The sequence below is a fragment of the Pleurodeles waltl genome, chromosome 10, assembly GCF_031143425.1.
Source record: "Pleurodeles waltl isolate 20211129_DDA chromosome 10, aPleWal1.hap1.20221129, whole genome shotgun sequence".
Lineage (NCBI taxonomy): Eukaryota > Metazoa > Chordata > Amphibia > Caudata > Salamandridae > Pleurodeles > Pleurodeles waltl.
In genome coordinates this window covers 250,305,517-250,329,505 of record NC_090449.1, presented here as the reverse complement: position 1 = coordinate 250,329,505, position 23,989 = coordinate 250,305,517, and the positions used below count along the sequence as shown (strand labels likewise).

At 48.7% G+C, this 23,989-nt stretch overlaps 1 protein-coding gene across 1 annotated transcript in view; it reads right to left on the bottom strand.

The window, feature by feature from the left end:
- The window catches only part of DNAAF8 (dynein axonemal assembly factor 8), an 882,921-nt gene that overhangs the window by 746,696 nt on the left and 112,236 nt on the right, over nucleotides 1–23,989 (bottom strand). Inside the window, exon 4 of the mRNA XM_069210337.1 lies at nucleotides 13,836–14,324. Coding sequence (XP_069066438.1) covers nucleotides 13,836–14,324 — 489 coding nt within the window. The remainder of the gene's footprint in view (nucleotides 1–13,835; nucleotides 14,325–23,989) is intronic.

Here is a 23,989-nt window from a genome sequence, read left to right as displayed (position 1 = left end):
GCAGATGAGACAACACAAGCTCTGGAGACTTGGCTTTGATCAACCAATCCTCCAGGTAGGGAAAAACCGCTACTTCCCTCCTTCTGAGATGTGCTGCAACAACTGACATCACCTTCGTGAAAACCAGAGGTGCTGAAGTAAGTCCAAACGGAAGGACAGCAAACTGGTAGTGTTGCGTTCCGACCACAAACCGGAGATACTTCCTGTGCGACTTGATTATCGGAACATGAAAGTATGCGTCCTGCAAGTCGACAGACACCATCCAGTCTCCTTCGTTCAACGCCAATAGCACCTGCGCTAGGGTCAGCATTTTGAATTTTTCCTGCTTGAGGAACAAATTCAAAATCCTCAAGTCTAGGATCGGCCGTAATCGACCATCCACTTTGGGAATCAGGAAATATCTTGAATAACACCCCTGACCCCTTTCCTGCAATGGCACCAACTCTATTGCGCCCTTTGCCAACATGGTTATAACATCCTGTTGCAACAACAGAAGATGGTCTTCTGAACAAAAGGAGGGACGGGGGGAAGGGAGGAGGGAACTCCTGAAAGGGGAGAGCATAGCCCTTTTCTACAATACCTAGCACCCACAAGTCTGTTGTAATTGACTTCCATTTCTGCAGAAAAAGACTCAATCTTCCCCCTACAGGAGAAGTATGGATGATAAAGTGGGGAAAACTAGGGCTGCTTCTGCTGTTGTACACCAGAGAAGGATGAAGAAGAAGAGAGCTGCTGGGCTGGACCTCTAGCCCTACCCCTACCCCTCCCTCTAAAGGCACGATAGGGCGGATTGGCAGGTTGCTGGGCGTAAGACTGCGACTTCCGAAAGGCAGAACCTCGAATGAACCCCCAAAACCTGCGAAAAGGTCTATAAGGCGTTGTAGTAGAGGTCTGTAAGCCCAGGGACTTAGCTGTCGCCCGACAGTCCTTAAACCGTTCAAGGGCAGAGTCTGCCTTGTCCCCAAACAACTTTTCCCCATCAAATGGAAGATCCATCAAGGTGGATTGAACATCTGAAGAAAATCCAGAGGACCTTAGCCAGGCATGCCTCCTAGTAGCCACAGATGTTCCCATGGCCCTGGCTATGGAATCCGAGGTATCCAGGCCAGATTGTATAATCTGCTGTGCAGCAGCCTGCGCATCCATAAAAAGGGACCCAAACGATTTCTGCATCTCATGTGGTAGTTCCTTCGCCATTACTTTAGCAGAGTCCATAAGGGCGTGGACGTATCTGCCCAGCACGCAGGTAGAATTAGTAGCTTTAAGCGCCATGCTGCAAGATGAAAAGATCTTCTTTGAAGACTGCTCCATCCTCTTGGACTCCCTATCAGTTGGGACTCCAGGGAATGTCCCAGGAGCAGTCTTCGCAGAACATGACGCCTGAACTACCAAGCTTTCCAGAGTTGGATGCCGTGACAGAAAAACCGGATCTCCTGGTGCACCTCGATGTCTCCTTGCCACTGCCCTATTCACAGCGGGAGTTGTCACTGGCTTCTTCCACAAGTCCAAGATAGGCTCAGTCAAAGCCTCATTGAAAGGCAGCAAAGTGTCAGCACTGGACGAAGAGGGATGAAGTACCTCTGTGAGCAGGTTAGTTTTTACTCTGCCACAGACAAAGGCAAATCCAGGTACTCAGCTGCCTTCCTCACCACTGTATGGAAGGAAGCGGCCTCTTCAGTAAACTCCCCCAGAGACGCAATGTCCCACTCCGGGGAAGTATCCAGACCACTTACAGAGGCAAGACCCTGGAACTCATCTGATGGCTCGATCTCGCCTTCCTCCAGCTGTCTATATTCCTCCTCTTCCAGAAGTCTCAATGCCTTTCTCCGAGATCGAAGATGTGTCTCTAGGGCCGGCGTCGACAAAGAGTCCATCGACGCCGACGATCTCGAATCCCGAACAGGACCAGGAAGACCCCTAGACTCATCCGGCGCCGGTGCCAGCGCCGACACGGAGTCAAATGATGACCTTCTCGGAGTCAGTTGGTAGGAAGGTGATGGAGCCGGTCTGGATGGGGACATCAACGACGCCGGATGGCGCGGAGGAGGAGTCGGTTGACGTGCAGGCGGATCCACCGTCACAAGTGGAGGACTCCTGCCGGGGGAGACCCTAGGCGCCGAACCGCCAGTCTCTGTAGGGCAGAAGGGCATGAATGGAGCAGCCCTGTACGGCGCTGGTGAGCCCATATTGAACGCCAATGGCCCCATGGGACCCGCCGGTGCACCAGCAGGGGCCATGGATTGGAAGACGGCATACATCGCATTAAAAAATGCAGCCGGATCCGTCCCTGGAGCCGGGAAAGCCGGGTACTGTTGTGCAGATGTCTGCTGAACATCAGGCTCCCTTGACGCCGGCGAAATCTGAGGGCTACGTTGAACAACCTCAAAAACAGAAGGCGCCAGCGACAACTCCGGACTCTCAGGCTGAGGCGTGACAGTAGGCCTCATCTCCCATGTCTTCTGGTGTCATGATGATCGAGACCTTGACCTCGATCGGCTCCACTCCGAACGGCGCCGAGAGTCATGACGGCGCCGAGAGTCATGATCACGCCGCTTCTTATGCCTTTTGGGAGAAGCATGGGATGAATCCTTTTTATGGCCCTTCTTCTTAGCTTTAGCCAAGAAGAGCTTCGCCTCACGCTCCTTCAGAGCTTTTGGATTCATGCTCTGACACGAAGAACAACCTTCCACATCATGCTCCGAACTAAGGCACCAAATACAGTCCGAGTGGGGGTCGGTCACTGACATCCGACCCCCGCATTCTCTACAAGGCTTGAAAACGGACTTTTTTGGAGGCGACATTGTAACCACCAAAAATCGTTACAGTTAACAACGAGCCAGGAAGAAAAACCGTTGGCGTCGAAGGCACAGAAAAAAGGAAAACTGACGTCAGTACGCCGACGAGGACCTCTTATTGGCACGTTGACGTCAGACGGAGTCACGTGGAGCCGTGCCATTAAGACGTCCTCGTCGACGTGGACAGCTAGGAAGAAGACTTTCAGTCGGATGCTGACGCAAGGACGCATTCATAAGGTGAGGAATCCACAGGTAGTTGTATCCATCAGAAATTCTATTATCAGACTGCAGTTCAAGCCTGAGTAGAGTTTTAAATTCTGTTGTTTTCTTTTAACTTCTGCCTTTCAGATCTCCTTCCCCACTGGTCCCTTCCCACACCCTTCTTCTCACCTGACCATTCTAATACTCAGCGATATTGTAGCCTTCTGAGTTAGAGGTGCCTGGAGGTGGGCCTTGCAGATCCCAATGAAGCAGCTACTCTGACAAAATAGTGACCCCACAAATTATTTTTCTCCTGGTCTGTAGGAAGGCTTGAAATGGTGGCCTAGGATGACCTTATACAAGCGATAACACAAATTCAGAGGGATTTAGTCAAATCAAAAAATGCCGCACCAGCACATTCGACTGAGGTAGCTCAGCTACAGGCCAGTGTAGGGGGAATACCTAGTCAAATGGGGACTGCCCCCCCAACATTCCACTCCATCTCCACCCAGTAATATAGCTGTAACTATGCCAACCCTAATACATTTGGCAGCACCAGAAAGATTCTCTGGGGAGACAAATAAGGTACAGATTTTTCTCACTCTGATTGAATTACATTTTACTTATCGACCCAGTGCCTTTCGCGATCTGCAATCTAGGATAGTGTTTTTGATCTCAAACTTATCAGGAGATGCTGCCACCTGGGCTGTCCCTTTAGTTCAGCATGACAGCCTATTGCTGCATTACTGCCAATGCTTTGTGGAAAAGTTTGAGAAGGTTCTCAACAGGCACTTTGTCGGCGGACACAGAGCTATTAGAGTTAAGTCAGGGGAACAAAGGTCTGATAACTTATCTATCCCATTTTAATCAATTAGTAGCTGAAACCTCATGGCTGGAAGAAAAGAGATCAGCCTTGTTTTATCAAGGGTTAAAAGAGGAGCTAAAAGATGTCCTTGCTCAAATAGATCTTCAACCTACCTCTTGGTCTCATCTAATCAACCCGACTCTGCGATTAGACCACAGACTGTCAGGAAGGAAAGGTGACTGAAAATGGTCAGAAAGACCAAGTTGGTGCTCAGAAAGACAAAGAACCCAAGCACCACCCACAGACACAATCACAGAACCCATAGAGATTGGAGCTATTTGCCAACCTTTAACAAAAGATGAAAAGCAAACGCATCATCAAAATGGGCAGTATTTGTATTGTGGTCGAAAAGTATGTTACTGGTTTCACTCCAAAGAAAAATGCTGCTTTTCGGGATACAGTGGTGGAAAACTAAAGAATCCAAGATGCAAAGAAGGGAACCTCTTGAGCACAAATGTAATCTCATCTGTGAATTAATGCGCTACCCACCACATGGCACATCTTAGACTTCTAGTTAATTTAATTGTGGAAAAGAATAGTCATGTAATCCAAGACCTTGTGTATTCAGGAGCGACAGGAAATTTTGTAGATTTAAAAACTGCGCAACAGCTATACATTCCTTGTGTTGAGAACGAAGTTCCAAAGATCGTTCAAGCAGTCAATGGCAGTTTGTTGTCCTGAGGTCCTGTAACCATGCAAACAATCAAGATACTAATGTCCTGTGAGAATTGAACAAAATGAAAACATGTTGAACATATCCATCTCATTGTTATTCTATCTCCTCAATACGATTTCATTCTTAGAATGCCTTGGCTTGTCGTACACAATCCGCTCATTGATTGGCAGACACAAACCCATCAATTTCTTTCTCAGTATTGTCTTGGACAGTGTGTACATCAAACCCCAGCAGGAGCCAGGGGTGGTCCACCTCTACAGATTGCTACAGCAGCAGAAAAATAAATTAACCTGCCCACCTGAATACCATTAGTTTGCTGACATTTTTATTGAAAAAGCAGCCAAAACTTTGCCACACCACAGACCTTACGACTGCCAGATTGATCTTTTGTCTGGTACTAGTGTACCCAGTTTTCAAATCTATGCCCTATAAGAAAAAGAAAACCAGCACCTTCAGCATTATCTGGACCAATACCTACCCAACAGCTTTATTCATCCTTCACGGTCTCCAGCTGCGTCTCCTCTCTTTTTCGTCTCCAAGGCTAATGGAGACCTTAGAACCTATATTGATATAAGGCACTGGATAAAATCACATTCAAAAGTACAAGTTACTTACCTTCGGTAACGCCTTTTCTGGTCGATACACTAGCTACCTGTGGATTCCTCACCTAATGAATTCTCTCAATGCGCCAGCATTCAACAGAAAGTTTCTTCCCAGCTCTGCTCGTCGATGAGGATGTCACAATTGCCCGAATCCCACGCGACACCGCCTGACATCACTGAGGCAATAAGAGGTCCTTGCCGTTGTGCTGACGTCAGTTTTCACCATTTTTTATGTGCCTTTGAGGCGTACAGGTAACAACCAACAACATATATTTGACATGAATACCTCAACCAAATATTTAAGATCATCATTTAATCAAAAACAACTGCAAAATATCAATTTAAAAATAACCATACACAAATACACATATATATACACATATACCCATATAAATATACAATTGCATCGATATATACATATCTACAATATACAGATGCACACCCAAGGAAATCTTGGTATGACCATAAAGGCAACGGGGAGGCGGGTGGGACCGTGAGGAATCCACAGGTAGCTAGTGTATCCACCAGAAAAGGCGTTACCGAAGGTAAGTAACTTGTTCTTCTGATGGATACAACTACCTGTGAATTCCTCACCTAATGAATAGAGTCCCAAAGCAGTACTGCACACGATTGTGGGTGCCGGAAACCAAGAAATCCTGTAGCACGGACTGTGCAAAATGGCCATCCTTCCTAACCTCTGAATCTAAGCAATAATGCTTCGCAAAAGTGTGGAGGGACGCCCAAGTTGCGGCCTTACAGATGTCAACCACAGGAACACCTCTAGCCAAGGCCGAAGAGGCCGACTTAGCCCTGGTGGAATGGGCTCTAATTCCAACAGGAGGAACCTTCTTTACCAAAGATTAACAGATTTTAATGCAAAGAAGGACCCACCTGGATAGTGTTCTCTTGTGGACAGCCTTGCCTTTCCTCTTCCCCACGAAACCGACGAAGAGCTGATCCTCCAGTTGAAACTCTTTCGCCCTGTCGATGTAAAAGCTCAATGCTCTTTCAGGATCCAGTCGGTGCAGCCTCTCTTCCTCCTTTGATGGATGAGGAGGAGGATAGACGGACAAGAGTGTTATAGACTGCCCTACATAAAAGGGTGTAACAACCTTCGGTAAGAAAGCCGCCTTGGTCCTCAACACCACCTTGTCCGCATAAAAGGAAGTGAACAGGGGCTTCACACAAAGCGCCTGAAGCTCACTCACCCGCCTAGCAGATGTAATGGCAACCAGAAAAACAGTTTTCAATACTAACAACCTTAAGGGGCATGAATGCATCGGTTCAAACGGCGAACCCATCACATATGTTAGCACTAAATTTAAATCCCACTGAGGCATAATAAAGGGAGTGGGAGGAAACCTATTAGTTAGGCTCTTTAAGAACCTTAAAACTATAGGGGATTTAAATAAAGAGGGTTGGTTAGGAAGGCACAGAAAGGCCGACAGATAGCCTTTAACAGTCGCAACTGCACAACCCCCCTGCACCAAGGATAATGCAAATAATAAAATGTCAGACAAGTGGGCACGTAAGGGATCAATTTGCTTCTCTCCACACCAAGTCACAAATTTAGCCCACCTGCTAGCATAGATAGACTTGGTGGAGTGTCGCCTGGCCGATAAAATAACGTCCACTACTTCTGGTGGGAGAGAAAAGGAACTCAGATTGCCCCGTTCAATCTCCAGGCATGAAGGTGCAGGCTCTGGAGGTGGGGGTGTAGAACCTGACCCTGCGACTGCGAGAGGAGGTCTGCCCCGTGAGTGAGACGGAGCGGAGGGCACAGTGAGAGTTGGAGAAGATCTGTATACCACACCCTTCTTGGCCAATCCGGAGCTATCAAGATAACTTGGGCCCGGTCTCGGCGAATCTTCCTCAGAACCCGAGGGATCAAGGGTATGGGGGGAAACGCATAAAGCAACTGGCCGAACCAAAACATCTGAAACGTGACTCCTTGCACCGGATACTGGAGGCTGCAGAACGACGGGCAGTGCATGTTCTCCCGAGTGGCAAACAGGTCCACCTGAGGAAAACCCTCACATCCGGAAGATGTAAAGCATAAGGTCCAGATGGAGACGCCACTCGTGATCGGCCGAGAAGTGCCGACTGAGACTGTCCGCACGCACATTCAGAGCTCCGGCCAGATGGTTTGCTACCAAGCAAATCCAATGGTCCTGAGCCCAGGACCAGAGCCGCAGAGCCTCTTTGCAGAGAAGGTACGACCCTACTACTCCCTGCTTGCTTATATACCACATCGCGGTAGTGTTGTCCATCAGGACCTGGACTGACTGACCGCAAAGGGAGGGGAGGAAGGCCTTGAGAGCCAGACGGCTCTCCAACAGAATGCATGAAGCGAACAGACCGAGCAGACGAAGGACCTTGAGGACCGGAACTACCACTCCACTTTGAAACATTGGAATCAACGCCTGAATGTCCTGAATCCGCTGAGGTGGAGGAAAGGCCCGATTCAATGTCGTGTCCAGTACTGCCCCTATGAACAGGAGGCATTGAGAGGGCTCCAGGTGAGATTTGGGCATGTTCACCGAAAACCCCAGATTGAACAACAACTAGGTTGTCATCCGCAGATGATGCAGCATGAGCTCCGGAGAATTGGCTTTGATCAACCAATCGACCAGTTAAGGGAACACCGCTATTCCCTTCCTCCTGAGACTTGCTGCAGCCACCGCCATCACCTTCCTTGGTGAAGACTCGAGGTGCGGAAGTCAGACCAAATGGAAGGACTGCAAACTGGTAATGTTGCGACCCTACCACAAACCGGAGATACTTCCTGTGAGACTTGAGAATGTGGATATGAAGGTAAGCATCCTGCAAGTCGACAGGCACCATCCAATCTCCTTCATTCAACGCCAAAAGCACCTGCGCTAGGGTCAGCATCTTGAATTTCACCTGTTTGAGGAACCAATTCAAAACCCTCAGGTCCAGGATAGGTCTCAAGCGACCATCCTGCTTGGGGATCAGGAAATATCTTGAATAACAACCCTGACCCCTCTCCTACTCTGGAAGCAACTCCACTGCACCTTTTGATAAAATTACTAGAACCTCCTGCTGCAACAACAGGAGATGGTCTTCCGCACAAAAGGATGGGCGGGGAGGGACAGGAGGGGGAAATTCCTGAAAGGGGTTGATGACCCAGGAGTCTGATGTGACTGACTCCCACATACGGAGAAAACAAATTAGCCTTCCTCTCACAGGAGAAGAATGGGATGGAATGGAAAGAGGACTAAGGCTGCTTCCCCTGTTGCACCCCTCCGGAGGAAGAGGCAGGGTGCTGATTGGTGGCCCCTCTCGTCCTAACCCTACTCCGCCCTCTATAGGTCCTATAGGGGAGAGTAGCAGGTTGCTGGCCTGCTGGCTGGAGTCTACCCCGAACAGAAGAACCACGCCCAAACCCCCTAAACCTCCTAAAGGATCTAAACGGGGGTGGTGGAAGAAGCCTGCAAGCCCAGCGACTTAGCGGTAGCCCTGCTTTCTTTAAATCGTTCTAAGGCAGAGTCAGCCTTCGTGCCAAACAGCTTGTCCCCATCAAAGGGCACTTCTAACAGGGTCGATTGTACATCAGCTGAAAAACCAGACCTCAACCAGGCATGCCTCCTGGTCGCTATTGATGTACCCATTGCCCAGGCTACCGAGTAGGAAGTATACAGTCCTGTCTGCATGATCTGAGTTGCCGCTGCCTGCGCATCCGCCAGAAGACCCATCACTTGCTGAGGCAAATCAGACTGTGCAGCCTTGGCTGCGTCCATCAAGGCATTGATGTACGTGCCCAAGACACAGGCTGTGTTGGCCGACTCCAAGGCCATACTGCAAGACGAAAAGGTTTTCTTCTCCGACTGTTCCATCTTTTTGGATTCTCTGTCCGATGGGGCCCCAGGGAAGGATCCAGGCGCTGTACGTGAAGAGTACGAGGCCTGCACCACCAGATTCTACGTAGTCAGATGCTTGGATAGGAAACCTGGATCCCCAGGAGCCACCGCAGATGAAGACACCGGCTTCTTCCAAACTTCCATGATGGGATCTGTAAGGGCCTCATTAAAGGGGAGGAGCGGCTCCGCCGCAACTGCTGCAGGATGCAAAACCTCTGTGAGGATATTAGTCTTTACCTCAGCAGCAGGCAGCGGGAGATCTAAAAAGTCTGCCGCCTTCCTAACCACTGAGTGAAACGAGGCAATCTCCTCAGTGTACTCCCCAGGAGATGCCAAATCCCACTCTGGAGAAGTGTCCAGTCCACTAGCGGAGTCCAAACCCTGGAAATCTCCCAGGGGCTCCTCAATCTCTCCTTCCACGAGTTGCCTTCTGTATTCCTGTTCTTCCAACAGTTTCAGGGCCTTTCTCCTGGAACGCAACCTGGCCTCTATCCTTGGCGTTGACAAGGAATTTGCCGACATCAAAGACCTCGGTTGACGCTGATCTTCTGATTCGACCGACACCGGATCCATCGGCGCCGTAGACAGGGGGGCCCTCTTTACCGGCTTCGACTGAAGCCGTGGGGAAGGAGACGGCGCCACCGGCGTCACAGATCTTCTCGGCGATGACATCGGCGCCGGACCTGCACCTCCAATTGGACAAAAAGGCATGAACAGCGTCGGTCTGCACGGAGCCGGAACGCCCAAATCAAATGCCAAGGGGCCTAAGGGACCAGCCGGTGCACCACCAGGAACCATGGAGAAGAAGATATTGAACATCGCGTTCAAGAACACAGCTGGATTCGTCCCTGGAGACGGGAACTCAGGATACAGTGGCATCGGCGCTGGATACCCTTTTGGCGCCGGCTCCGTATACTCCTGCGGCGCCAGAGAAGGGTTTGGCTCCGAAAGCCAGCGAGACGTAAGGGCTCTGGCGAGGCTCAACTTCAATACACCGACGGTGCCGGTGAATCCGCAGGGCTCTGTGGCTGAGGCATCACTGTTGGGTTGACCTCCCAGGACTTTCGACGCCGAGCTGAAGACGACCTTGATCGAGACTGGCCCTGCTCCGACCGACATTGTGACTCGTGTAGGCGCCGGGAGTCATGACGGCGTCACTTCCTATGGCTCCTTGAAGATTTCGAAGAGAATCTCCGATGCCGTCTCTTTTCCTTTTTCTTGGACTTCGCCAAGAACAGCTTTGCTTTACGCTCTTTCAGCGCCTTAGGGTTCATTTGCTGACATGAACCGCATTCCTCCACATCATGGTCGGAACTGTGACACCACAAACAATCATTTTGCGGATCCGTAACAGACACACGGCCCCCGCATTCCCTACAAGGTTTAAAACCGGATTTCCACGGAGGAGACATGTTTTAACAAAGTATCAATCAAAGCAACAGTTGCTCCCTAGAGCCTGAAGAAAAACCGTTACTCGAAGGCACGGACGGCGAGGACCTCTTATTGCCTCAGTGACATCAGACGGCGTTGCATGGGAGTCAGGCAATTGTGACGTCCTCGTCGACGTGCAGAGCTGGGAAGAAAATTTCCATTGAATGCTGGCGCATTGGGAGAATTCATTAGGTGAGGAATCCACAGGTAGTTGTATCCATCAGAAATAAGTATCCACTACCTCTTATCCCAGATTTGCTAGACCAGATAAAATCTGCTGTGATTTCCACCAAGTTGGATTTGCGTGGTGCTTACCACTTCGTCTGAATGAGAAAAAGGAGCGAGTGGAAAACAGCTTTTAAAAAACATTATGGATTTTTTTGAATATCTGTTAATGCTGTTTTGTCTCTGTAGTGCTCCAACAGCGTTTCAATTCTTTCTAAACAATGTCTTCAGAGAGTATTTAGACTTGTACGTCATTGTCTATATAGCTGACATTCTCATTTACTTAGGGTCTGAAACCATCCATGAAGAACAAGTCAAAAAGGTGTTAAGAGCTTTAAAAAACACCATCTGTATTGCACATTCAGTATGTGTGAATTCCACCAAACCAAGTAGAATTTCTGGGGGTGATACAAGCACTTTTTGGCAAAATCCAAGCAGAATGGCCAACACCAAAATCTGTGCGAGACATAACTGTTTCATAGGCTTCACCAATTTCTACCACGGTTTCATTGATTGTTTCTCGCAGACCGTGGGCCCCAGTACCAAGTTGCAGTGAAAAAAGGTCACCTTTAAATGGTCCCCATAAGCAGACACTGCTTTTCAGAAACTAAAATAAGCTTTTATTTTGGCTCCAATCTTGGCACACCCAAATACATAAAAACCTTTTGCAGTAGAGGTGGATGCTTCTGATGTGGCCGTAGGGGCCATACTGTCTCAAAGACACACCGAAACAGGACTACTCCATCTTGTGGCTTACATGTCTTGGGGACTTGCTGTAGATCTTCTTGTGCCCCTCCTACTCCCATTACCTATTTTCAGCGTACAAAGGTTTCTGGGGCAATCTTTGTCGGTGTGGTTTCTTATAGCAGGCTGTGCTCTGCCAGTAAGACTTTTTACAGTATGTTGCTCTCTTTTGAATGCTTTCATTTAACCTTTTCCGATTTCAGTAACAAAACAAGTCCCAGGGCTCAGTTTAGATAACGGATTGACAACACGAGGTAAAAACCTCATCAACAATATTCAGTAGAATGCTTGTAATTAGTTGTTGGTGCCATAACGCATCCCCTTTCAAAACAAAAGACCTTGGATATGGATTTCTGCTAAGCGCAATTATGCCGAAAGTATGAGTATTGCGAGTGTGCAATTACATAGGCTGTGTGACAGTGGGTTTACTGAGTTAGTGAGATTCTACTGAAAGAGAATATCATCATTTCAAGACTAACGTCACTATTGGAAAAATTTCGTAAAGTTCATTGTTGGAAAGCCAATATCCTATCTTGATGTCACCATTCTAAGAAGGCACTACATTGAGTGATAATAACTCAAATCAGTAGTATCCAAGATATTCTATTATCAGACTGCAGTTCAAGCCTGAGTATAGTTTTAAATTGTGTTGTTTTCTTTTAACTTTTGCCTTTCAGATCTCCTTCCCCAATGTTCCCTTCCCACACCCTTCCCAATCCCTTGGCCACTCTAATATTCAGCGCTATTGTAGCCTTCTGAGTTGGAGGTGGCTCAAGGTCGGGCTTTCAGATCATCGTGCGGACCCCAAGGAAACAGCTACTCTGACGGTTCCAATCTGAGGCCTAGACTCTGATCTCTGCCAGAAAATTGCTATGTTCTTAAAGCTACTGCTCCCTTCTAAAGTCTTTACAGAATGATCAGGAGAGAGCAAAATCCTGTGCTGCAAAAGTAATATATCTCAGTTAAAGTAGTGACCAACCACAGCATGCAATCACAAAGGAGCTCAACCGCTTGTGTAACCAACAATATTCCAAGCCCCTCAGGTTGAGACTTTTGTATCTAAACAGTATTTTGAATGTGGGTTTCAGCACATCTGGTGCACCATTGGAGCTACATAAATTGCTAGGAATTACTATTTGAAACTAAGTACTCATTTGATCCTTCTATGGGCATCCTAATTATATTTTCAAGATTTCGATTTTAGACTCCAATTGAATCATCAACTCTACTGCAGCATGCTGGAACTAATCCTTTTTCACACGGGTGCAGGTTAATTAGATTATGGTTATTATTCCTGCCTCCTTCATTTTCATGGAAGCTATCTTATTTTCTACCACATTCACTGTTCACTCTAAAGATACCTTTCTTCAGTTATCACCATCTTGAAATCAGTCTTATCCATTCTGATGTAGAGTCTCTAGCAAGTCACTGTGTTTCTTCCTTTTGTAAGAGGCTTCTCTATCCCCTCATGACTTTTCATCAGCATTAAAATTCAAAGGGTTGCAGAGTTATGGGAAAAATAAACTTTTGAGGAAATGTGCTTTTATTTATTTCTCGTGGTATGAATTTACAATAACACATAGCTGATATGAGTGTGGAGAACTCTTTATGGTGGTTTCTCCCCCAGCAACAGCACCAATAAAATGATTTAAATATAATTCAAGTAAACTGCTCATTTTTTCCATTATTCAAGGACGTATATGTAATTTAAACTCAAGAACTCTCTACAGAAAAGCAGACCTGTCCACTTGTGTGGCCCCCCATTTGCCACCTCGGAGGCTAGCTTTGGATACCACTCGGGGTGCCCCTGGTACTCCCACTGCACAACCGCCACACTCCCCATCTGTGCCGATAGACACCTCTGTAGTAAAGGATGGGCACTCTAGGGCAACTCACATTATGTTCCTACTTCCCACATCTCCTGCCTCAATATCATGATCACGGTAGTTCACCAAGCTCTCCCCAAAGCCTATTTGCTTGATTTGGGCAATACCTTGCATTCATGTATGAGGAAATGGCATAATAAGATGACTGCCTCACCATCTATCAACCACAGCCCCCCCCAAAGCTAGCTGTTCCTGACTCCAAGTGCAGGATTGGCACTTCCATTGTAGTGTGATTACCCAGCACTGACGCTATACTCTGGACTGCTTCCTGATTGCCACACAACATGAGTCACACAGAGCTAGCGTAAGTGAGGCTTTCAAGGAGCCCACCTAACTACACTGGGTATCTCAAAGAAAAAATCTGCATGGCTTTTGTTTATAAAATGTATAATTTAACTAAATAAAATCACATTTCTAAACAAACAAAAGGTGTATCAAAAAACATCAATGTAATTTTGTATTTGAAGATTATATTAATTAGCAGATATGTATTAACAGTTCTGCATAAGTAGACAGGTGATTATATTACCTGTAAAGACTCCAGAGATAGACCTCTCTGCAGCTTGGAATGGTTGGTGTCTCGATCCCAGTGGGTACCTTTGGTGATTTTTTTGGAATGTTGGAAAGGCAGATGGTGTGCAACCTCTGGACTGCTGAGAGCTCGAACATTCTGCAAAGGTGTCTCCTTTTTCAGAGCATGCAATTCGGTCTTCTTTATATCAACTCCACGGCTCACTTCCTGTTTCTCAAAGTCGGGATTTTCAATCGCAAGTATCATATTAGTTGGAGTGCTTCGCTCACTGTGACAGTTCTCCGCTGTTTGTGCTCTGGTGATATCTGCATGCTCTTCATCCGATTGTCTCCACGTTTCTCCTGTTACACTGGAGAGGTTTGTCCTCAATGGACCTTGAGGGGCACCAGGCACAGTAGTGACAGCTCTGTTTTCCGCCAGATCAGCAAAGGTCTTTGAAATGTCTTCTAAAGCATTTTCTGGGAGCCGAGTGGGGCCATATATTTCCTATAGATGCAGTGAAGAAAAAACACATGAATATTGAATACTGCATTTTATGAAACTAACCATATGGAAAGCTATTGGGGGTCCAGGACTTGTTCTAAAGTGAATCAAGGCAGCCACCATCATGGAATCCTTACAAGGCAAAAGCTGGGAATACTGTAACCTGGACACACTTATAAAAAAAAGTGAATGTGTAACAATAGATTATAATAATGCTGAAATGGGTGCAGCACAACAACCTTGCAGAATGTATCATAAAATGCCCCCACAATTAAGATATTGTCCTTGTATGGGAAAGGATCAATAGAGTGGGCTCCTCCTTCAACTACAGATCTTAAGCACTGGTATGTAGACTAAGGGGGTCATTACAGTTCGTACCGCCAACAGGCTGGCGGTACGAAAACCCATATTTTGACCGCAGCCGTAATGCCGCGGTCGCACAGCCGGGGCCGGCTGTATTCCGCCATTTTAGCCCCAGCGGTGATAATCCGCCAGGGCAGCGCTGCAAGCAGCGCTGCCCTGTGGATTATGACTCCCCTATTGCCAGCCTGTTTCTGGCGGTTTGCACTGCCAGGAAGAGGCTGGCGGTAAGTGGGCTCAGGGGGCCCCTGCACTGCCCATGTACTTGACATGGGCAGTGCAGGGGCCCCCAGGCAGAGCCCCGTCGTGCATTTCACTGCCCGAATTTCGGGCAGTGAAATGTGCGACAGGTGCTACTGCACCCGCTGCACATCAGCATTGCAGCCGGCTCAATTACGAGCCGGCGGCAATGTTGATGTGACTTTTCCGCTGGGCCAGCAGAAATGTCAAAATACGGAGCCAGCCATACCGCCAGCACTGGCGGTATTCTGGCTTCCGCAACATCGGCAGTCTGCAAGGCAGACTGCAGAGGTTGTAATGACCACCTAATAGTTTTGGGAGAGCATACAGGAGAGTGGGAGGATATTTAAAGAGTAAATGGTCCTAATTTACTTTCAGGAGGCTGGCAAGGGAGACTATAAAGTTGTATCTTTGTAAGAAAAGTCAAAGTACCATCTTTACAATGCTGGAGAAAATGTATTTTGTCTCTTTAGGAAATATGTTTTTGCGGTGCTCAATATTTTTTGCATTATTTTGACTTTAAAACAAAAACTTAGAAATGCTGTCATCACATTGACTGTCTAGCACCTACCATTTTCGAACAAAGCTACGATCTACCAACTTGCATTATTTTGTAGTTCAGGCCATTATGCTGCATTGTGTTATGATGTGTTATTGGGGGGCGTGGCCTGGGGCCCATGGAATAGCACGCACTGGGCGAGGATCCTGGCCAATCTCTGCTATCCACCAAGATCCTGACCACATTGCAGTGAGAAGAGCCCCCCCAAGCCACTGAAAGTTCAGGCTATCAGGGCCAGTGCCACGCTGGGCTCAACTAATCGCCGCAGTTTACCCTGACAGAGCCAAAAGATCGATTTGGGCAAGAGCCTAGGTATACAAAATGGCAGAGTGCAAGGGCGCCGGGAGCTGAGCTGAGGATGGAGCGGTGGTGCCAGACGGAGGAGCAATTGAGTGGCTGTCCGGTCCCCAGATCGCAGAGTGTGACAAGACCTAAATTGCAGGTCTGCAGATGAGGATCTGGGGGGCATCGGAATACCCCTGATGAGCCGATGGGCCCGTGGCCGGCAGGTGCTTGGTAGTGGCCCGCTAGCCAGAATGGTGACAGTGGAGCAGGGACCAGAGGCGCTACTGATGAACCGAGCTGCCCTGCGACCTCGGTTGCCCCCTGCCCCACAATGCAGAGTTTGCTGCGACGTCCGGACTCCCGGTGAGTCAGGGCGGGCGGGATGAGTGCCTTCCCCGGTCTCGCAGGAGGTGGTGCCCTGGCCACAGTAGGGGCTGCAGGAGGACCCCAGAGAATTCTGCTTTTGCCTCTTATGGGGGTGGCCGCGGAGCGAGAGCTCCGTGAAGAGAGACACTGAAGGACCCTTGGCATAGAAGCAGAGAGCCGGGGGCCCACTTCGGAGACGCCGCGAGCTGAGGACACGTCCAACAAGAGCCAATCAGCAGCTGCGCTACAGGCTGGGACCCTAGCTGCTTCCCACGACCCTATCTAGCCCTCGCTGGACAAGGGACCGGGAGTGAGTGTTGGACCCAGAACGTTCCCAAAAGCATAAGACTAGCGCCAAGATGCACCTAGGGAGCCCCAGTCCTTTATGCTTGCGCAGTCTCACTACTATACCACCTATTAGGTCTATAATAGCCAGAGACACGCGCCGGGTGTTTCCAGTGGCACGCTAACCAGATCCGGGACGACGATAGACGAGGGCCCTACCTCAACTCAACTCTAATTAGTTATGCTGCAGTATGCTGCAGTATAGCCCAACCGAGACGCCTGATCCCACTGTGCTGATCAACAAGGGCAAGTCCACAAAAAAGAAGGAGGGGACGGACCGGGACACCTCAATGAGCCCGCACTGCCTGAGCGGAGGATCTGGGCCTGTTGCTTTGGATCGGAGCTCACCCCAAGAAACTACTCTGGACACAATCCTCCAAGCAATAGCCGCGCCCCGGGAAGCCACCGACCTGAGCATCTTACGAGACTATCATTGCAGACTGTCGGACAGAGTCACTACCACTGAAAGGACTCTGAATGATATTAACCCAGTCTTCCAGCAGTTGCATACTCGCATGACCAAGATGAAAGGTAAAATGAAAACTCTGGAGGCGCAAGTGGAAGAACTGGAAAATAGAGAGAGAAGGAGCAACATACGTATAATGGGCCTTCCGGGAAAAAATAGAAGGAAATGCAGCAAACATGACTGCCTTCTTGGAGCACTGGTTACGCAGAAACATCGCCCCAGAGGGTCTCTCTCCATACTTTGTGATTGAACAGACCCATCGGATGCCATCTCAGGCTCCACTGCCAGGTACATGCCCCCGGCTGGTAGTCGCTAAACTGCTCCAATTCAAGGATCGAGATCATATTCTGACCCAGGCTCGACAAAGTGGAGAGATAAAAAAAAAAATCAAGGACCACAGCATCATGATATTCCCGGATTTCACTAGGGAAACACAGAAACAAACAGCATCTTTTACTGAGGCCAAGAAAAAGTTAAGGGATCTGGGGGTCCAGTATGCCCTGTTGTTCCATGTCATCAACAACAATACTACACACTTTTTCACCTCCCCCCAACATGTATGGGGAAAAGCTGAATCAAACATTCCTGCCTTGAGAGTGGGTTTGAGAGAAAAACAGAGCCCACCGGGAGATGCCTGAGGAAATCACGGCAAACTAAAACTAGTGGCACCATCATGTACTCATGCGCTAACACAGAGGCGGTGGAGATGGCAGCAACCCTTTGTAGACCAATCACTAGCATCTACATCCAACAGAGTCCAGACCTATTTTGTGGATAATGATGCCTCCATGACCTCTTGGGCGGTGGAGTGGGAGGCCTTTAAGACGGTGATCAGGGGCAAATGCATAGCTAACGTAGTTGGGGTTAGGCGCACCCTTGTGAAAGAAATTGAGCAACAAGAAAATGCACTACGTACTCTAGAACGGGAGAGACCGGTTGCTTCAGATTTGGGCCCATTAATACTAGGGGCCAGGAAGAAGGTTGTGGCTTCGGTTGGAAGGCTGAGATGTTTGACCATAGGCCATACATAGCACGGATGCACGCGGAAGGGGGACAAATCGGGCACTCTCCTTGAGTGGTGCTTTAATCCCTCCCGTAGAAGCTCACTGGTACTGGGAATTGAAGATGAGAGGGGAAAACGGTTATATCATCAGGATGGGATAAATACCAGGTTTACTATACCTCGCTGTATGCCCTGCCTGATGGGCACATATTTCCCTCCCAGAAATTAGGGGAGCCATTAAATCAGTGGCTAGGGGGAAGGTACCGAGGGCGGACATGCTCCCAGCAGAGTTTTATAGCACATATAAAGATACACTAGCCCTCATACCCCCTCCATGAATGAAGCCATTGTTATACCATGCCCTGCAGGTGACATGCAATCCTACCACCCACTTTCCATGATGAACATGGATTATAAAATCCCTAGTAAGATTCTTGCCACACGCCTCCTACCGCATATGACCACATTGATTCACCCAGGTCAGACAGGCTTTATACCCCGCCGCAACACAGCTATCAATATTGAGGGATTGATTTCCATCCTCCAGCAACAACCCCAGAGGCAGAGGATGCAGTCATAATAACGGCTGATGTTGAAAAAGCCTCCAATAGTCTACGTTGGGACCATCTTTATCAAGTGATGGAGGGGATGGGATTGGGACAGGAATTTATCAGCTGGGTGAAGCTGCTCTGTGCAGCCCCTACGGCCAGGGTCCAGACAAGTCACACGATATTTGAACCTTATGCAGTGGGTAGAGGATCCCCCTTGTTATTTGCCATAGCAGTAGAACCACTGGCACAAAAATCATTATAGAGGGCTGGTCATGGATGAACGGGTACACAAGATCGCGCTATATGAGGACGATATGGTGCTCTTCCTCCAAAACGCCGATCAAGAGTTGAAGGGGGCGATAGCTTTACTTGAGTGATTTGGGGACCTATCAGGGTTGCACATTAACTGGCAGAAATCCCATGTATTTCTGATGCGGCAGCGCACACCTCCGGCTTTGGACCTTCGGGGGATTTCTTGGGTAGAATCCACATTTAAATATCTAGGTGTACATGTAGGAAGTTGGCTCTGTATGCACTATTTCAAAGTAAGAAAAAGCATGCACAGAGTCCAAGGGTTCCCCTTAGAGGTAAGATAGTGGCAAAAAGAGATAATTCTAATGCTCTATTTTGTGGTAGTGTGGTCGAGCAGTAGGCTTATCAGAGGGTAGTGTTAAGCATTTGTTGTACACACACAGGCAATAAATGAGGAACACACACACTCAAAGACAATTCCAGGCCAATAGGTTTTTATATAGAAAAATATATTTTCTTAGTTTATTTTAAGAACCACAGGTTCAAGATTTACAAGTAATACTTCAAATGAAAGGTATTTCACTCAGGTATCTTAGGAACTTTGAATCAAAACAATATCATGTTCAGTTTAGCAAAAATGGCAATAAGCTATTTTAAAACTAGACAGTGCAATTTTCAACAGTTTCTGGGGGAAGTAAGTATTGGTTAGTTTTGCAGGTAAGTAAACCACCTACAGAGTTCAAAGTTGGGTCCAAGGTAGCCCACCGTTGGCGGTGCAGAGCAACCCCAAATTTGCCACTCCAGCATCTCAGGGCCAGGCAGGTGCAGAGGTCAAAGTGGTCCCCAAAACGCATAGGCTTCAATGGAGAAGGGGGTGCACCGGTTCCAGTCTGCCATCAGGTAAGTACCCGTGACTTCGGAGGGCAGACTGGGGGGGTTTTGTAGGGCACCGGGGGGGACACAAGTCAGCACAAAAAGTACACCCTCAGCGGCACAGGGGCGGCCGGGTGCAGAGTGCAAACAGGCGTTGGGTTTGCAATTGGTTTCAGTGGGAGACCCAGGGGTCTCTTCAGCGAAGCAGGCAGGCAAGCGGGGCTCCTCGGGGTAGCCACCACCTGGGCAAGGGAGAGGGCCACCTGGGTTCGCTTCTGCACTGGAGGTCGGATCCTTCAGGTCCTGGGGGCTGCGGGTGCAGTGTCTTTACCAGGCGTCGGGTTCTTTGAAGCAGGCAGTCGCGGTCAGGTGGAGCCTCTTGATTCCCTTTGCAGGTGTCGCTGTGGGGGCTCAGGGGGGTCAACTCTGGCTACTCACGGGCTCGCAGTCGCCGGGGAGTCCTCCCTGTAGTGTTGTTTCTCCGCAGGTCGAGCCAGGGGCGTCGGGTGCAGAGTGGAAAATCTCACGCTTCCGGCGGGAAACGTGTAGTCCTTTAAAAGTTGTTTCTTTGTTGCAAGTTTCAGTCTTTGTGGAACAGGGCAGCTGTCCTCGGGAGTTCTTGGTCCTTTTAGATGCAGGGTAGTCCTCTGAGGCTTCAGAGGTAGCTGGACCCATGGGGATGCGTCGCTGTTGCAGTTTTTCTCGAAGTGGGGAGACAGGCCGCTAGGGCTGGGGCCAAAGCAGTTGGTGTCTCCGTCTTCTCTGCAGGGCTTCAGGTCAGCAGTCCTTCTTTGTCTTCAGGTTGCAGGAATCTATCTTCCTCGGTTCTGGGGGCCCCTAAATACTCAATTTAGGGGTGTGTTTAGGTCTGGGGGGTTAGTAGCCAATGGCTACTAGCCCTGAGGGTGGCTACACCCTCTTTGTGCCTCCTCCCTGAGGGGAGGGGGGCACATCCCTAATCCCATTGGGGAATCCTCCATCTGCAAGATGGAGGATTTCTAAAAGTCAGAGTCACCTCAGCTCAGGACACCTTAGGGGTTGTCCTGACTGGCCAGTGACTCCTCCTTGTTTTTCTCATTATCTCCTCCTGCCTTGCCGCCAAAGGTGGGGCCGTGGCTGGAGGGGGCGGGCATCTCCACTAGATGAGAGGCCCTGTGGCGCTGTGACAAAGGGGGTGAGCCTTTGAGGCTCACCGCCAGGTGTTACAGTTCCTGCAGGGGGAGGTGAGAAGCACCTCCACCCAGTACAGGCTTTGTTACTAGCCACAGAGTGACAAAGGCACTCTCCCCATGTGGCCAGCAACATGTCTGGTGTGTGGCAGGCTGGTAAAACTAGTCAGCCCACACTGGAAGTCGGGTATGTTTTCAGGGGGCATCTCTAAGATGCCCTCTGGGTGTATTTCACAATCAAATGTACACTGGCATCAGTGTGCACTTATTGTGCTGAGAAGTTTGATACCAAACTTCACAGTTTTCAGTGTAGACATTATGGTGCTGTGGAGTTCGTGTATGACAGACTCCCAGACCATATACTCTTATGGCTACCCTGCACTTACAATGTCTAAGGTTTTGCTTAGACACTGTAGGGGCATAGTGCTCATGCACCTATGCCCTCACCTATGGTATACTGCACCCTGCCTTAGAGCTGTAAGGCCTGCTAGAGGGGTGACTTATCTATGCCATGGGCAGCGTGAGGTTGGCATGGCACCCTGAGGGGAGTGCCATGTCGACTTAGTCATTTTCTCCCCACCAGCACACACAAGCTGGCAAGCAGTGTGTATGTGCTGAGTTAGGGGTCCCCTTGGTGGCATAAGACATGCTGCAGCCCTTAGAGACCTTCCCTGGCACCAGGGCCCTTGGTTCTAGGGGTACCAGTTACAAGGGACTTACCTGGATGCCAGGGTGTGCCAATTGTGGAGACAAAGGTACAGTTTAGGGAAAGAACACTAGTGCTGGGGCCTGGTTAGCAGGCCTCAGCACACTTTCAAATCATAACTTGGCATCAGCAAAGGCAAAAAGTCAGGGGGTAACCATGCCAAGGAGGCATTTCCTTACACAACCCTCCTCCCCCAAACGAAAGAGGATGAGACTAACCTTTCCCAACAGAGTCTTCATTTTCTAAGTGGAAGACCCTGGAAAGGCCATCTGCATTGGCATGGGCAGTCCCAGGTCTGTTTTCCATTATAAAGTCCATTCCCTGTAGGGAGATGGACCACCTCAACAGATTTGAATTTTCACCTTTCATTTGCATTAGCCATCTGAGAGGTCTGTGGTCAGTTTGAACTACAAAGTGAGTACCAAAGAGGTATGGTCTCAGCTTCTTCAGGGACCAAACCACAGCAAAGGCCTCCCTCTCAATGGCACTCCAAACTGCTCCCTGGGGAGTAACCTCCTGCTAATGAAAGCAACAGGCTGGTCAAGCCCATCACCATTTGTTTGTGACAAAACTGCCCTTATCCCATGTTCAGAGGCATCAGTCTGCAAAATGAACTGTTTGGAGTAATCTGGAGCTTTTAGAACTGGTGCTGTGCACATAGCTTGTTTCAGGGTGTCAACGGCCTGTTGCCATTCTATAGTCCAGTTTACCTTCTTAGGCATTTTCTTGGAGGTATGTTCTGTGAGGGGTGTCACTATTGATCCATAGCCCTTCCCAAACCTCCTGTAGTAGCCAGTCAAGCCAAGGAATGCCCTGACTTGAGTCTGGGTTTTTGGAGCTACCCAGTCCAGAATAGTCTGGATCTTGGGTTGGAGTGGCTGGACTTGGCCTCCACCTACAAGGTGTCCAAAGTAAACCACAGTTCCCTGCCCTATCTGACATTTGGATGCCTTGATAGAGAGGCTGCTTCTTGCAGGGCCGTCAAAACCTTCTTCAAGTGGACCAGGTGATCCTGCTAGCTGGAGCTAAAGACAGCAATATCGTCAAGATAAGCTGCACTAAAGGACTCCAAGCCAGCAAGGACTTGATTCACCAACCTTTGGAAGGTGGCAGGGCATTCTTTAAGCCAAAGGGCATAACAGTAAACGGATAATGCCCATCAAGTTTGGAGAATGCTGTCTTTTCTTTTGCTCCTGGTGCCATTTTGATTTGCCAGTTCCCTGCTGTCAAGTCAAAGGTACTTAAGTATCTGGCAGCACCTAGTTTGTCAATTAATTCATCTGCCCTTGGAATGGGATGGGCATCTGTCTTGGTGACAGAATTAAGTCCTCTGTAGTCCACACAAAACCTCATCTCCCTCTTACCATCCTTGGTGTGAGGTTTGGGGACTAAGACCACTGGGCTAGCTCAGGGGCTATCAGAGTGCTCAATGACTCCCAATTCCAGCATCTTGTGGACTTCCACTTTGATGCTTTCCTTAACTTGGTCAGACTGTCTGAAAATTTTGTTTTTGACAGGCATGCTGTCTCCTGTGTCCACATCATGGGTACACAGGTGTGTCTGACCAGGGGTTAGGGAAAAGAGCTCAGCAAACTGTTGTAAGACTTTCCTACAGTCAGATTGCTGTTGGCCAGAGAGGGTGTCTGAATGGATCACTCCATCTACTGAGCCATCTTTAGGGTCTGTGGAGAGGAGATCAGGGAGAGGTTCATTCTCAGCTTCCTGATCCTCATCTGTTACCATCAACAGATTCACATCTGCCCTGTCATGAAAGAGTTTGAGGCGGTTCACATGGATCACCCTTTTGGGGGTTCTGCTAGTGCCTAGGTCTACCAGGTAGGTGACCATGACTCTTTCTCTCTAGGATTGGGTAAGGGCCACTCCATCTGTCCTGAAGTGCCCTGGCAGCCACAGGTTCCAGAACCCAGACTTTCTGCCCTGGCTGAAACTCAACCATTGCAGCCTTTTGGTCATACCACATCTTCTGGAGCTGTTGGCTGGCCTCAAGGTTTTTGCTTGCCTTTTCCATGTACTCTGCCATCCTGGAACATAGGCCTAGTACATAGTCCACTATATCTTGTTTAGGCTCATGAAGAGGTCTCTCCCACCCTTCTTTTACAAGAGCTAGTGGTCCCCTTACAGGATGGCCAAACAGAAGTTCAAAGGGGGAAAACCCTACTCCCTTCTGAGGCACCTCCCTGTAGGCGAAAAGCAGACATGGCAAGAGGACATCCCATCTCTTTTTGAGCTTTTCAGGGAGCTCCATGATCATGCCTTTCAATGTCTTGTTAAATCTTTCTACAAGACCATTGGTTTGTGGGTGGTATGGTGGGGTGAATTTGTAAGGCACCCCACACTCATTCCACATATGCTTCAGGTATGCTGACATGAAGTTGGTACCCCTGTCAGACACCACCTCCTTAGGAAATCCCACTCTGGTAAAGATACCAATGAGTGCTTTAGCTACTGCAGGGGCAGTAGTGGACCTAAGGG